General features: G+C 28.8%; 1 protein-coding gene across 2 annotated transcripts in view; it reads left to right on the forward strand.

Moving 5' to 3' along the window:
* Nucleotides 1-16,686, forward strand: part of LOC100197014 (uncharacterized) — a 75,709-nt gene that overhangs the window by 54,039 nt on the left and 4,984 nt on the right. For both annotated transcript variants that reach the window (XM_065790997.1, XM_065790998.1), the window contains exons 10-14: nt 556-709; nt 805-884; nt 12,506-12,595; nt 12,683-14,856; nt 15,166-15,379. In XM_065790997.1, coding sequence (XP_065647069.1) covers nt 556-709; nt 805-884; nt 12,506-12,595; nt 12,683-14,856; nt 15,166-15,379 — 2,712 coding nt within the window. The remainder of the gene's footprint in view (nt 1-555; nt 710-804; nt 885-12,505; nt 12,596-12,682; nt 14,857-15,165; nt 15,380-16,686) is intronic.

Raw genomic sequence — 16,686 nt, forward strand, 5'->3', positions numbered from 1 at the left:
GGTAAAAACAGGAAAATTTCTTGGCAAAATTTTTATTTAAGTGACTGGTCGGAATAGTAAATGTTATCCAAAAAAATTAAAAGAAAAAATTTATTTATAAAAGTGACCCTAGAGACACTGATTAGCTACTGTGTGTCACAAAGTTTTACTATGAAAAGAAAAATGGCCCAGGCTATATATACATGTATATATATATATTTAGTTCTTAGTTACTTTAGTTACATAGTTACTTATATATTATATATATATATATATATATATATATATATATATATATATATATATATATATATATATATATATATATATACACACACACACTCACACACACTATATAGAACTAAGAATTTAAAAAATAAAGTTAAAACACAATTTATTTTATTTTTATATATTCATCTGCTCAAAACCCAGAGGTCTCTTGCAAGAAAATTAAAAAACATTAAAAATTTAAAATTATTCTCTAAAGGTTAAGTAGAATTTGATATTAGGAATTGGTGTTTAAAAGTTTTTAATATCTTTATATTTTGTACATACAGTTTATTTGAACTATTTTAGATATTTTACAGACCTGTAAATAATAAATATACAGACCTATATCACATTAAAAATGATGCAGTTGGTAATTCTTTACACATACTGTTGACTTTATCAAGTAATTCTGAATGTCATCAAGCACTTTTGGCTAATTTGTGTCTTCCTAAAGCTGCTTGTAAGTTACAAGTTATTTTTGATTTAAATAGTAATTAAAAGTAAACATTAAAAAAAAACCTATAAAAAAAGTTTATTAAATTTTTTTTTTTATAGGTCAATTGGTTGCAGCAGCTCATTCAACCAAAAAGATTTATCTTAAATATATTTCACAGCTTTTGATTAACATGTTCAATGTAATAGCTTTTTTTTTTAATTTTGAATAATTTTCTGTTTTTATTATTAACATTATTTTATACCTTGTTATATTTGACATGCTATTTAGAAAATAAAATAAATTATTCAATTTGTGTGTGTATATATATATGTATATATATATATATATATATATATATATATATATATATATATATATATATATATATATATATATATATATATATATATATATATATATATATATATTTAGAAGTACAAGAATATTTTATTTTTAAGTATATTTTTTAAAACAAGTCTACCTACAAGGTTGCATTATTTAAGTTGGGAGAGAAAACTAGAAAAAACTTCTTTAATAGAAATCTTCTCATATAACGTTTCTTCTTTACTAAAAAGTAAAAATTGAATGAGTTAAGAAGCATCTAGAAGTGAAAGAGTACAAATTTTTTGAGTATGAAGGAGAAGTTAAAATAAATGGTTTCAGCTTTGCTGAATAATAAGTTAGGCAAGATGGGGTGTTAGTTGATGTAACAAGAGATAATAGCTTGCTTGAGCTGTGATCATGGTAGTGTTTGTAAAAAAAGAGATGCAACCTTACCATGGTAGGACAGAGGCTCAAGCTTGGCAGTGAAAGCAGATTTAGCTACATTTACAATACGTTTTTGGATCATGTTTATAAAAATCCAGCACAAATATATAAAATAAGAGGCATTAAGGACAGATAAGAGTAAGAAAATGACAAGTACAACAAACACCTTTAGCAGGTGCTAACATAATAATGGGTTGGGTATATAACTAATATAACTTTTTTTTTAACTCAAAATTAGATTTTAAATAAATGTGTTCTGAGGGCATATTTTGAAATAGCCTATACAAGCTTGAAATAGGCAGTGATATTTGTTCCCTAGGCAGTGATGTTTGTTCCCTTGAAATAGGCAGTGATATTTGTTCCCTCGACGATTCCAGGTCAAGCCTCAAAAATTAGGCTCTCGTGACTTTTAAGAATCTTTAATAGTATTAATAATAAGGGCAAATTTTTAATTCCACCTCTCTTTTGTGGTTCAGACTTTGTCACCTCACCTAAAGACAAAGCTGAATTGTTTGCTAAGAACTTTTCACCAATATCATCTCTTGATTCCACTAATTGCATTCTACCTGATATTGCCAACAAACAGGTTGATCCATTGCTTGACATTCGTATCACTCTAGCTTCTGTATCTAAAGTGATTTCCTGCTTAGACTCTTCTACAGCTTGTGGCTCTGACAACATATCTGTTATTGTCTTGCAGAAGTGTTCTCCGGAGCTGTCGTCTATACTCTCAAAACTATTCAACAAGTGCTTATCAGAGTCTTATTTTCCAGCCTGCTGGAAAGCAGCATCGGTTATCCCTATCTCCAAAAATTCTGGAGAGTGATCTAATTCGTCTAACTACCGTCCCATTAGTCTTCTTCCTATCATAAGCAAGGTTTTTGAGTCTTCAATTAAGAAACACTTAATTTCTCATCTTGAATCTAATAACTTACTTTCTGACCATCAATTTGGATTTCGATCTTCTTGTTCTACAGCTGATTTGCTAACAGTAATAACTGATAGGTTTTATCGTGCATTAGATAAAGGTGGAGAGGTTAAGGTCATCGCTCTTGACATTTCAAAAGCTTTTGATAAAGTTTGGCATGCTGGTCTTCTCCATAAGCTCTCTTCTTACGGTGTATCTGGCAACATCTTTAAGATTATTGAATCCATCCTTTCTAATCGTAGTGTGAAAGTTGTTCTCGATGAACAGCACTCTTCTTCTTATTCTGTAACTTCAAGGGTTCCTCAAAGTTCTATCCTTGGCCCTATACTTTTTTTTTTTAATTTACATTAATGATCTTCCAGATATTCTCACATCTAAGGTGGCATTGTTTGGTTATGATATTACCATTTATTCTTGTCGTGATAAGAAGCCAACACTCTCTGATTTCTTGGGGGGGGATCTCGCTTCTGCTGCAGCATGGGGCTCGCAGTGGCTGGTGAGCTTCAATACAGATAAAACCCAATTTTTTTCAGCCAATCGTTATCGCAATAAGTTAGATCTTCCTATATTTATGAACGGTGATGTACTCGATGAGTCATCTACTCTTTATCTTCTAGGATTGACTCTTACTTCCAATCAAAGCCTATCTACTTCGCGAAACTCCTGTTAATTGATCGAAATTCTGGTATTGTCCTGTTAATTGATCGAAATTCTGGGATCTGGCATTCTAGAATGTCCTGGCGGACCTCTTCTGCAACTAACACAAATAGTTTTTTTTTTAATTAATTAATTAACTTTGTTGCTAATCTCAATTTTGTGTTAAAGATATATCAACTTTGTGCTATCTCAATTTTGAATTAAAGATATATCAATTTCCCAACATTTAGATACATCAATTTTGTTAAGATTACCATTAGAATGTTTCAATAAGAATAGAATAATGGGGAAAAAACATTTTGTAGAACAAAAAAAGTTTTGTAGAACATAAAGTTAGTACAATTTTTTTAGAACATAAAATTATTTTATTAAAAATAAAAGTTATTAACATTATACATTAACAAAAGTTATTAATATTATACATTATAACATAAATAAGTCTCATTACAAAGAATTAAATTGAAAAAATAATATTACAATATATCAAAGGGCAATACGTACAATATTTTTGAAATTGCAATTTGACTTATGGGGTGGGTTTTTGTTCTTGTTTAAAAATTTTATGAAATAAAAAATTCATAATTTTTTTAAAAGTTATTAGCACATCTTAATACAAAAAAAAAAAAAAAAAAATTTGAAAAAATAGTATCATAATATATTAACTATGAAGAATATGTGCAACTTTTTTTGCATTTGACTTATTGCGTGGGTTTATGTCTCTGTTTAAAAATTTTATGATATAAAAAATTCTTGTAATAACAAAAAACAGAACAATGTTTTTTTTCAAATAAAGCACATGTTCTTTATGTTGATTGTGCAAAAACTGAAAATGACATTTTTTTTTAATTTTATTAGTGAGAATCATGGCCAGTCCATCTCTTTCAAGATATTTATCAATAAATTTCATAAAAGTTTCCATTTCACAAACTAGTGACATAAAAGCTGATGGATTGTCAGCTGAACTAAGAAAGAGTACATCTGCACACCTATGACATAACTTAACCTTTTGAAAAAGCATCCAGCCATGTGTAAAAGAGCTTGATCCTTTGGTTGCATTAAAATTTTTCCAGTAAACATATAAAATGATCCTGGATGAATATAAGATATTCTTTTAGGTATGCTATTTTCTGTTTCATAAATTCCACAATTAGTGGTTGTTTGAGTACAACACTTCATAAAATCATTTAGATTGAAAGCTGTCTCAAAATTTGAATCCTTTATACAGTTGCTATTGGATTTGCTTTTTTCAACAGATAAAAGTAATTAAGCGTTTCTATAGGCAACTCGAAATTGTCTAACATTTGGACGGTCATTCCAACCACCTTTGCTTCGAATAATGGAAAAAAATTTCTCAATGCAGTCCTGATTAAAACGAGAAGTACAAACAAACTGAAAACCTTTAGGAAATAGCTCTCTACTTAAAGTTAGAACACTATTAATTGTGACACTTGAACCCCAATGACATGATATACTTGCTTGACTTCTAACATTACAAAATTTCCATTTCTCAATCCAATGCTTTAACTCTTCCAAGTGAGAAATACTGGCTCCTTTAAAAGCTAGAGCACAACGAGCTGGTTTATCTGCATATAGTTTGTATGAATTCAATATATTGAATAAAGTATCCATGCGTTCAACAAATCTTGCTGTTGGTAATACACTTAAAGGAAGTAAGTTTGTATTAGAGCAGCAATATAGTGCAGAAGCAACTTGATAACTAAAAACTTGAGTGGCAAGTTTGACCTTCATAAAAGAGGACCAGGATCTAAGTGTCTATCTGTTAGTTTTGGTGCTAGACGTACAGAGTTTATTTTGTCTAAATTATACAGAGACTGGATGTGTTGCCAAGAAACAATTTCACCATTAATGTCAATGTTATGTCTTCGTAAATTGCTTCTGATTTTACTAAATGCGAAGGATCAAAAATAACATGAATATTTTTATCATTGGAAGGATTAGGAAAGTATGGTAAATTTTTAGAAAACCTAAGCAAATGTAAGGCAGCTATATTAGTAGATCCGTGATCACAAACTACACATCTAATGTGTAAACCAGTTTCTTGAACCTTAGAAATGGTTTCACGTAGTAAAGATCTCAGTTGTTGATACTGTTGAATTGTTATAAAATAAGCTATTGGTTGTTTCCATTTATTTGCCAAGCCTCTAACCATAATTACAAGAGCCTGATTTAAAAGTTTTCCATTTTTCATACTGTAAACCCTGTCAGAATTTCTATCACACTCTAAATGCTGCTTTAATGACATTTCATCCATAACAAGACTGAAATTACGTTCAAGTGGATTCATTGCATTAGCACATAACTTTAATAAAGAAAACAATCGAGTAGAAAACCCTTCTTGAAGATCTGAAAATACGCGGGACATAAAAAACAATAAACAGGTTTGACTTGGTAAACAGAATATTGTTCGCAAGACATTAAAAGTTTGAGGACTATGAAACAGAATTCAAAAAGCCAAAACTTTGTCACAAACTGCCCAGCGTTTTCTTTTATTGACTCGTTTACTCATTTCTAATTGACTTCTAAAAAAACTAACTTGTATAGGAGATAAGTATTTCCTGGATAAATTTAAAATATGTTATATAGACCCATCACAGTTTTTTTTGGGTTTTTTGTTTGGATTTGAAATGTCAAACTTGTTTCGTAGTCTAGAATTTTTGACTCGCAATGTTAATAGTACCCTTTGAAGTTTGTTGAAATTTATTTTATTAGTAGACATTTTGTTCTCCAAATTACTATCTGAATTAACAGGTAAACAAACAACTTGCTTTTTTGCTGGAAATAAATGACGTTCAACTGGTGGTTTCCTTTTGCAACCAACAAGTGGAGGAGGATTTAGGATGTTAAAAATAGTAGGAATTGCTGATTGTAACAAACATTTTCAATCATTTTTTGTAGAATAATACATTGTATTTTCAAAATGATCACTGCACAAATAAAAGTTTTTGTTTAAAAATGAAAAATCTTTTTTGTCTAAATCTTTCCTACGACAGTTGATGACACACTGTTTACATCTAAAAATTATACAATAAAAGAATATATTTTAAAATACTACGATAATAATTTTATAAACTTTTTATGAAAAAAAAGTTATTATAAATAATATATGAATTAGCTTGCCTTTTTCCGTCTTTAGGAAAACGAAAAAACGAAATATCTTTACAGTTTTTTCCACTTTTATTCCCACAGTTTATAGCAGCACAAAATGATGGCATTGTTATAACATAGATCGAAATTCTTTTAGGTACATACAAAAAGAAGTATTTGCTACTTTATATTATAAAATTCTGAGGTCCGGTAGGACATCCCAGAGTGCTTTGCGATAAAATTACTACGAGATATATGAAATTATGCCTGACTGGATAGGGTTTGCTTCCGATCTTTCTTGTAAACCATATGAAATCGTATATCAAATCTGTTGCAAAGTTAGCATCTGCTAAGGTTGCATCTCTTTATCGAGCTCGACTTTCTTACTTCGGATTCTATTCTCTATCTCTATAAATCTCAAATCCGGCCTTGTATGGAATACTGTTACCACATCTGAGGCTGATCTTCTAATGATGCCTTTTCTCTTTTAGACAAGGTGCAAAAACGCATTGCAAACATAGTTGGACCTGCTTTTGCAGCCAACCTCCAATCATTATCACATCATCGTAATAATGCTTCTCTTTCTCTTTTCTACAAATACTATAGTTGGCACTGCTCTAAAGAGCTAGCCTCTCTTGTGCCATCTACTAAAATTCATTCTCATGTTACTGGACATTTAATTAAGTCTCATCCTTTTTCTGTGACTGTTCTTAAGTGCTCCAAAAACTCTTATTTGTCTAGTTCTTTTTCTCGAACATCTTTGGAATTCGCTTCCTTCATCTTGCTTTCCTGATTCATATAATTTGCAATCCTTTAAGTTATGTCATTCGTTATCTTGCTCTACAATCTTCATCTTTTCTCTTCCGGTAACTTCCAACTTTAATTAGTGGTTACTAGCAGCCTTGTTGGAAGTGAAGATGTTTAAAAAAAAAATGCACAATCTGATTGGTTGATTTTGAAAGAGAGTCATGAGTGCATTTGTTAAAATCAAAACAAATGCCAAAAAGTGTATTGAAAAGTGAAAAAAATAATCACATTAAAAATCAAATAATAATGACCAAAAAACTATGATTTTTCTATCAAATTTTGTCCATTATAGCACTTACACTTTTACAAAATTTCACAAATCAAAACATCCATGTTTTTTAAAATATTTTCTTGAAAAATTAAGATTTTAAAAAGTAGTTTGTTTTTCTAATGGTTTTGATAACTCTGAGAAGACATAAATTATGGTTTTGATAACTTTGAAAAACATAAGAAAGAAATACATAGTAGTTAGTTTTTCTAATGGTTTTTATAGCTCTAAGACATAAAAAAGACAACCATTGGAACAAACTGTAAAACAGATGATGAAACTTGACTATGCTGCGATTCTCATACAATAAGTTTTTCAAAACAGTTTTAAAACAACAAAACAATTTACCTAATAAAATAAATAGAATATTTATAACTTAGCATGATTTTTTTTACATTAAGTTTCCATTAATTCAGCTAAAAAATATAAAAATAAAATTACCTAATAGCTTTTTAGAACTTTACCCTAATTACTTTTAATTACTATAAATTATATACATTACCAATACTTTTTAATTTTGAGAATATTGTTTATTGGTTTTTATAGATAGTCCAGGTAATTTGCAACATTCTCAAATTAATAGCATTTGTAAGCAAGAGCTGATTTAGATTAGCTTCGGTATTGTATTGCAATAAGATATTACAAAACATTGTAGCATAATAAGCTATAAAAAAGTCTATGACCTGATGTCTGCAAGTTTGTTTTGATATAGCAAAATGATTACCAAAACTTTTGGTAAAAAATAACTCTTAACATACCACACTTTTATGGAGAACTAAAGGTAAAGAGATAGAAAAAAGAAAAGTTGAAAACATACAATATCATGTTGTTGTTTATTTCAATTTTAAAAGTACTCGTTTAGATGTACTCCTAATCAGCCTTCTCAAAATTTAGGTCAAAAAGCAACTTCTTTAGAGTTGGTAGATTCACATGGAACATGTAAGCTAGTTGTGTAAAACATCAGTAAAAAATTTTTTTTTCTTTGCAAAAACTTAAATGTTTAACTCTTTATAAATAATATGTTTTTATAATTAACAAGTAATTAACAGATTAAAAAATGTGTAGCACTATAAATTCAGAAAAAAATGATGTCCTAATTGCTAAATATTTGTTTCAATATAGTAAATTAATTATCTAATAGAACTACTCTTAAGCTACCACACCTTAATGGAGAACTAAGGGTACAGAGTTAGAAAAAAGAAAAATTGTACACATGCAAAATCACATTGAATGTACTATTTAAAGAATTTATGCATACAAAACACATGCTTGTTAGATATAGCTGTTAAATTGAACAAAATACTGGTTATTGTATTGTATAAATGGTAAAAAAAATCAATGAAAGTTAACTTCTAACAGCAAATGATTTTAAATAATATTAAATAAAAGAACAAACTATAATAAATTTATACTTATTAAGTTATCATATAACATCTTACATACTTTTGAAGAGCAAAACTAAAAATCTGTTAGCTCTGGAAAAAATGAAAAAAAGAAGGTTAATATGTAATGATTTTTTGTATAAAATCAAGTTTGTTTTTTATGGGTACCCAGATAATTTTACTACAATAAATATAAACTTTTACTAACCTTGAAGGCTACAACCTAACAAAAGTCATTTTATGTTAAACAAAAAAACATAGCATAATGACTGACACAGTTCTGTTTTTTAATAATTTTTTTGTCTTTTTTTTGTTACTATTTTTACTATTTTTTACTATATTTTTATATTTTTACTATATTTTTACTATATTTTTACTATATTTACTATTGTTACTACTATTTTTTTGTTTTTGTTTTTCCATAAATTTGTTTAACTTTTATCACTTAGTTTTTTAAATAATTTTTTTCAATTATTGCAATACAAAAAAGTGCCACAATCATTTGCATTTTTTTGATGCCATAATCCAACAATACATTAATACTTCTTATTGCTTGTAATGTCAGTGTTTATATAGCGGGTGTTTTTTTAAGAGGCATAGAACTTTGAAATGGAATAAAACAAGGTGTTTTTTTAAAAATGACATGTAATTGACTTTATTCAAAAGATAATATTTTGGCATTATAATTTAAATATGATTTCTGGCATATGACAGCCTCAGCTGATTCAAGCGTAATCTAATCTGGAGGTCCAATTTTCGATCACTTTTTTCAACATTTGTGGCTGTATATTGGCAATAACGCAGCGAATGTTGTCCTCCAAGTGGTTGATCGTTTCGGGCTGATCGGCGTAGACCAGCGACTTCACATATCCCCACAGAAAATAGTCAAGCGGTGTTAAGTCGCATGATCTTGGAGGCCAATTCATGGGCCCGGATCTTGAAATTACACGGTTACCAAACGTTTCCTTCAGTAAATCGATAGTGTTATGAGCTGTGTAACCTGTTCCGCCATCTTGTTGAAACCACAGCTCCTGCACATTATGATTGTTCAATCGAGGAACAAAAAAGTCAGTAATCATGGCTCTATAGCGGTCACCATTTACTGTTACTTTCTGGTGTCTTAACATGCACTTGAGGATTGCCTTCGCTCCAAATACGGTAGTTCTGTTTATTGACGTAGCCATTTAACCAAAAGTGAGCTTCATTGCTAAACAAAATTTTCTTATGAAAATCAGGATTGACGTCAATCTTGTTTTGGGCCCATTCACCGAATGTACGCCTTGCTAGGTGATCGCGTGGCTTCAATTCTTGCACGAGTTGGATTTTGTAAGCACCCAAACCAAGATCTTTACGCAAAATCTTCCACAAAGTGGATGGACACAGTTCCAATTCCTGTGCACGATGCCGGATAAACTGATTCGGGTCTTCCTCTACATTACGCTCTACAGCAGCAATGGCTTCTTCAGTACGTACTGTATGACGCCTCTCTAGGTGCTTATCATGGGTCATTATCATGTAGAGTAAAAGTGGTGCAAAAACGGTCCACAGTTAATCAAATTAATTTCTCTGATGGAGGGTTATGTCGACCATAAAATGGATGTAGTGCTCGATACGTATTTTGAACAGAACTATTGTTTTCAAAATAAGTTTGCACAATTTGGAAGCGTTGTTCAGGCGTCAGTCTATTCATGTTGAAATGCTAAACCAAACTAAACACAAATCACTTGACAGCTGACAAAATGGCCGCCAGTTAAAACAGTGTTGTTAACTTCAAGTTCTATACCTGTGAAAAAAACACCCTTTATAACTGTACAAAAAGTTACTGTTCAGTAGAAAAACATAAAATTCACTTCTTTTGTTAAATTTTCAAATAGAGTATTAATATCCAATTGTCATCTTTTTTATATAAGTAAATTTTGCCTACCAAAAGTTTTTAATGGTTATTTGGATGATACTTTATTAGAGTTATGTAATAAAAAAGATATCAGTTTCATTAAAATTAAGGTTGAAAACAAAATCTTCTCAGATTTCATATATTCACATGGAACATGTAAGCTAGTTTTGCAATCAGTACAAATTTTCTTTTTGAAAAAACTCTAATGTTCAACTCTTTCTAATTAACAAATAATAACTCTTTCTAATCAACAAATAAAGTTCTTCACCAGTAGTAAGGTACAACTGCATATAAACTTTGTATTTGAGATTGCTTCATGGCCAAGGACATTATATTTTATGAGAAACACATTTATAAATCTTTTCAAATTTACTTCAAATTAACACATGCATATTTTTTTCCATTTCTTTAAATTAACAACAGATAAAATCTCCATCACCAGATAAACTTTATTGAAATTTTGAGATTTTACGAGTGAAAATTTTCTTGTTCAAACAGATTATGATGCCTTTTAAATGTTCTAAAGAGTACTAAAATAAAATAAGTTTCCTGTATTGATAATAACATAAGAGTTGTATTTATAAACTTATTGTATCATTACTTAAATTTATTTCCTAAGTCTGCTTGTTTTGGGTTTAGTTAAATTTTTAATGCAGCTATTATTTTCTTAATAAATGGTATATACAGCAATATAATTTTAATAAATGGTGTTAGGAAAAATAGTTTTTGCTTTCACAACAAAATCGCTAATAAAATAATAAACTTTTAATGAATAAAGTAAATAAATTAACGTAATTTTTTTTTATTTGTTACTTACTTATTTTTTAAAAATCAATTTTAGTTGCAAAGCTGCAATTTTAGTTGCAAAGCTGCAATTAGAAATTTAAACCAAAATCATTTTGAAAGATTTAACATATTTTAATTCATTTATACAAATGTTGAGAAAAGAAAAAAGTTTGTTTATATCAAATGTTTAAACAAATGTAATATTAAATTTAATTATGTAATATAAAAAAAATTGAAATAAAATAAACATTCCCTAATAGTAATAATAACAAACGAGTTAAATAATATTAAACTCGTTTTACAGTAATTAGTATTAATGATTATTAATATTAAAAAAGTTAATGTCTTTAAAAAATAAAGAGATTTTTATGATGTCAAATACACATTAAGCTAATGCATAAAGCATTTTTTATTTAAAACAAGGCTTGCTAAGGTAATAATATCAGAGTTAAGTATGAGAGAATGTCAGAATTGCTCTTGTTACTATTAAAAGTTTTCTTTTTAAAGTTTCAACCAAACTTCTCAACCTAAAAGATAAAATACAAGATTTAGTAAATACTAATTATGGAAGACAATACCTTTTTGCATCTGTTTAAAGAAATGAAAGGAATGATTAAAATTGAAATTTGATCCTTTACTGTTTTCGAGAATGAACAAAAAAATTCCAAATATTATATCCTAAATTATATATTTTTTCTTATGAAAAATGTTTTCAATCATTTTTTTTTTACTATGATTATTTATTTTTTTAGCCAGATTTTATCATTCTGACCAAAATATTACCACAACCATCATTTTTTTGTGGGCAAAGTTACTTTAGTGTGACCATTCTGCAATTTTGTATGTCAAAGAAATAATAGTATGATAGTTTATAAATAAATAAAATGAGATAATAATTAATAAGGTGGTTAATTTACAATAATTTATAAATAATTGAAAAAAGAGAGATTAAAGATATCTTATTTTTCTTTAAGTTTGGTAAAAAACTTTATATTTCTACACAGATTTTTCAAATCAGGTTAAAATCTTTGGTGATGTCGTCATGTTTATAATTGGGCTTCTTTTAGACTTTAATCAGGTCCAGCTTTATGACATGAACAAAAAGCTCAATAACTTTTATATTATACTTTTTGGTCTTTGGTCTTTTTTTATTTTAAATTTTTGTGATTCAGTAATTTTTTAGATTTATAATTTATAATTTTTGTAAATAGCACTTAAATTTTAGGCTAATGGTGTGTCAAGTCGTCAAAAATGCATTTCTGCTGGGTTGCTAAAAACTGTTATTGATTTGCTTGATTCCCCAGAACCTCTTCAAGTAAGAAAGTTTAACTTAAATAATCAAAAAACAAAAATTTTTGACGGGATCTTTAGTTTTTTTTTAATTTTTAATTTTTATCTTCAGAGTTCATGTTTATCTATTCTTAATGATGTTCTTCAGCAAGATAGTGATCGAGATTATTCCACAACAATATCAGGAATTCATGTTGAACTTCTACTTGGAATTATTTGTGCAAATAATAGCTTTACCACTTTACCTTCACCTATGATGAGACCTACTTTTTCCTCAAGTGTAGACAGTGGTTATCGAACACCGTTGTTAGAAAAAAGGTCTAAAAAGTTTTCATTTAATGAAGACAAAGATTTAGAAAAATCTCCAGTTAGATCAAATTCATTACAAAATAAGTATATCAAAGCTGATCGTTTACTACATTTAAACTCAGAATCTGTTGATCCTGGACATTTAGACACTATGCCCTCTTCTGACCATTCATTAGCTCGATATGCTTCGCTGTCTTCTGTCAGTCGTAACAGCTCTCGTGAATTTGATGGGTTTTTACGTCAGAAACTGATTAGCACTGGAAGCTCTGAAATTAGTAAAGAAAGACCTTTTGATCGCCCTGTTGCACGTCATGTAGCTATGAAAATGTTAGCTGCAAGCAGCAGAAATGAAAAATTACAAGATGAATTGACACAATCTCATATGTTGAATTTCTTAAAAAACTGCTTAAATGACTGTGATCAGGAAATAGTTTTGTATGCTACTATTTCTATAGCAAATATAGTTGCTAACATTGAAAGACATGCACAAATGGAGGCTGAAAATGTTGTAACATATCTTTATAAGCTATTAGATCACCCAAATACTAAAATAAAATATCAAGCAGGGCGAGCTCTTGTTTATTTAGGCCATTTGGATTTAGCCAATACAAATATATACGAGTATGTACCAGAGGAAGATTCTTGTCTTGCAAGTATTCAAGAAGAAGATGATGGCCATTTATATTTGCGTGGTACGTCAGTTGAAAATCTGGTTCTTTCACTTACTACTAATATTGAAATGTTATGGGGGGGTATTAGTTGCCCAACAAGAAATAAAAGAAGAATTCAATCAATTCCTAATGAAAATCAAATAATAAACTTTGTCATTAAAATGTATCAAACATTTGTACATCCTGTTATTTTGATGCGTTTACTTTTACATAGATTCCGTGAACCTAAATCATATACAACATTTACTAGTTCTAATAACACTAGCACTACAATAGAATATTATGCTCCATTGCCAACAATACATGCTCGTCTTGTACGATTTTGGATAGCTTGGCTAGAAGTTGGTCTTGAGGATTTTAAAACCTATCCAATAATTAGAAATGAGTTATGTGAAGTAGTAAGTTCAATGAAAGCGATTGGTGGTGCTTATGCTCCTTGTGCTGATTATTTAGGAAAGTTGCTGTCAAAATCTCATGAAGAACTTTTCACTAAAAATGTCTATCGATCTCCACCTGTAAATCATCATAATGATTTATATGAGCAGTGTTACAAAGCTATTTTTGATGGATCTTTACCTTGTTCTGAAACTGATTTGGTTTATTTGGGTGGACTTCAATTATATATAGAGGATTTACATCTCTATGGTCAAGATTTCCCTCAGCGACTAAATACAATAAAAAGCATAAATAATTCTCGAATAAAAAATACCATAGGATCGCAAGTATCTTTATCAAAATCTTTTGCTAAAAAGATTTGCAGCAATTATGAAAGCTTTGTTCTTTTACAACAGTCTGAAAGAAATGCAAAACATAATTATATTGACTGTTGCCAAGGAATGCCAGGCTATGGCTGCACTTTTTTTAAAATAAAGGAGCACGTTTTCTCAAATCGACTTTCAAAAGTTTGCATCACTCGATTAATTGGTTTAAGTGCTCAAAAAATTGTCATTTTAGATGAATGTACTAAACAATGTATTGAAAAGTTCGATGAAGTTTGTACTTGGAAAATGAATGATGATGGCACAATGACAATATATTTCAAAAATAATAAAGTTCTTGATTTTCAAATTGATATCATCAACTTAAAAGATTTAACTAGCTGTTTATTAACTCAAATTAAGTCAAGTTTTAGAGGTTTTCACAATATTGACACAAATCCTTGGAGTAAATTAGCTGAAGAATGTGGTACATGGGGTAGGGCTCTTCAGAATCATTTATCTAAGATCAAAACTAAGGGTACAATTTCACAAAACTTAAGCAATCTTAAAGAAAAATCAGATGATGAAATTCTGAAATTATCACAGGGGTAATAAAATATTGATGATAATAATATTCATGATGAGGATGATGATGATGATGATGATGATGATGATGATGATGATGATGATGATGATGATGATGATGATGATGATGATGATGATGATGATGATGATGATGATGATGATGATAAATGTTAATGATGATGATGATGATGATAACGACAAAGAAGATGGTGTTGATGATGATGATGATGATGATGATGATGATGATGATGATGATGATGATGATGATGATGATGATGATGATGATGATGATGATGGTGAATGATGGTTCTTAAGTTTGTTTTAATTTTTAGGTTTTCTAATGCAAAGGATGCCACGCGTTCTCATCCTCGAAATTCAATAGAAATCCTTTCATTTCTGAATTTAAAAAAAAAAATTAAAAGTCGAGGCATAGATCAAACAAACATGGCAGTCTCAGACCAAGAGTGTCTACCTATGTTTTCTTCTAAGCTATCAGGTTTTACTTTCAACAAGGTTTCAAATGATATCACTTCAACTTTAGAAAATGTAAGTTAAATTGTTAAAATTAACTCAAAAACAGTATAAATTTCATTTTTTAGGCCAGGTGTAACAAATATTTTAAGCCCCATTTTGTTTGAGGCTAAAATTAACTTAAAAATAATTTATTTTTTTAAATCTAGTTTTTAAATCTAAACTTGTTTAAGTGACATTTTATTTGAATGTTCTCTTCCAATTACATTGAAATTTTAAAGGTAATGAAAAAAATTTATATTTTAATCTTTTTAATTTGTATTTTTTGTGAAAAGTTGATAAGTTGTAAAGTTTTCCTGAAATGAATTGAACTTAGGTTAGAAATTAAACTAAAATAAATTATTGCAATTTCAAAAGGTACATTTTTTCATGTTTCATAAGATACATATTTATTTCATGAAATGTAAAATATCTATGTAAAAATCTCTAATCAAGAAAACGGCAAAATAATAAAAATTGCCTTCAAATCTTGATGCAATCTTTTACAATCCGTTTTTTGCACTTTTACACAGCTAACACATTGTTTATGATGATTTTCATTGTTTATAATGAACAATGGAATTTATTTTATTCTTCTAAACTAAAAAAAATTATTTCAATTTTAATTAACATTTCAAAAGGTACATTTTTTCATGTTTCATAAGATACATATTTATTTCATGAAATGTAAAATATCTATGTAAAAGTCTCTAATCAAGAAAACGGCAAAATAATAAAAATTGCCTTCAAATCTTGATGCAATCTTTTACAATCCATTTTTTGCACTTTTATACAGCTAACACATTGTTTATGATGAACTTTATTGTTTATAATGAACGATGGAATTTGTTTTATTCCTCCTAGAATTCTTCCTCGCTTTAATAAAGATTTTACTTTTGAAACATTTCATTGTGGAATAAAATGTTAAGCCTTTATCATCTAACCAATTTTATATTTAGAACAAGTTTTCTAATATCCTAGAAGGTTAAAAAATTTCGAATTACTGTGAAATAATACATAAAAAGTTATTCATTAACAAGTTTTGTGTATGAATAAAACATATATTTGTGAAAAAAAGTTTAAAACAATTGTGCAAGCATTAGAGCATTTTTTCATGATCAACCTACAATCTACAACTACAACTTTCATGATCAGCCTACAACTGCATCAGAGAAGATTTTGGTTTCCTAAGTTTACATTCTTTATGAAGGATTACATCTAAATGTAAGTCCTTAGATGGTACTACTTAAATCAGACATATTTTACAAAATCTTACATGTGAACAGACAAATCTTATTCTCAAGGCAATTAAAGATAATGGATGAAGGGGGAAGGGCAATGTT

Source organism: Hydra vulgaris, chromosome 02 (assembly GCF_038396675.1).
Source record: "Hydra vulgaris chromosome 02, alternate assembly HydraT2T_AEP".
Taxonomy (NCBI): domain Eukaryota; kingdom Metazoa; phylum Cnidaria; class Hydrozoa; order Anthoathecata; family Hydridae; genus Hydra; species Hydra vulgaris.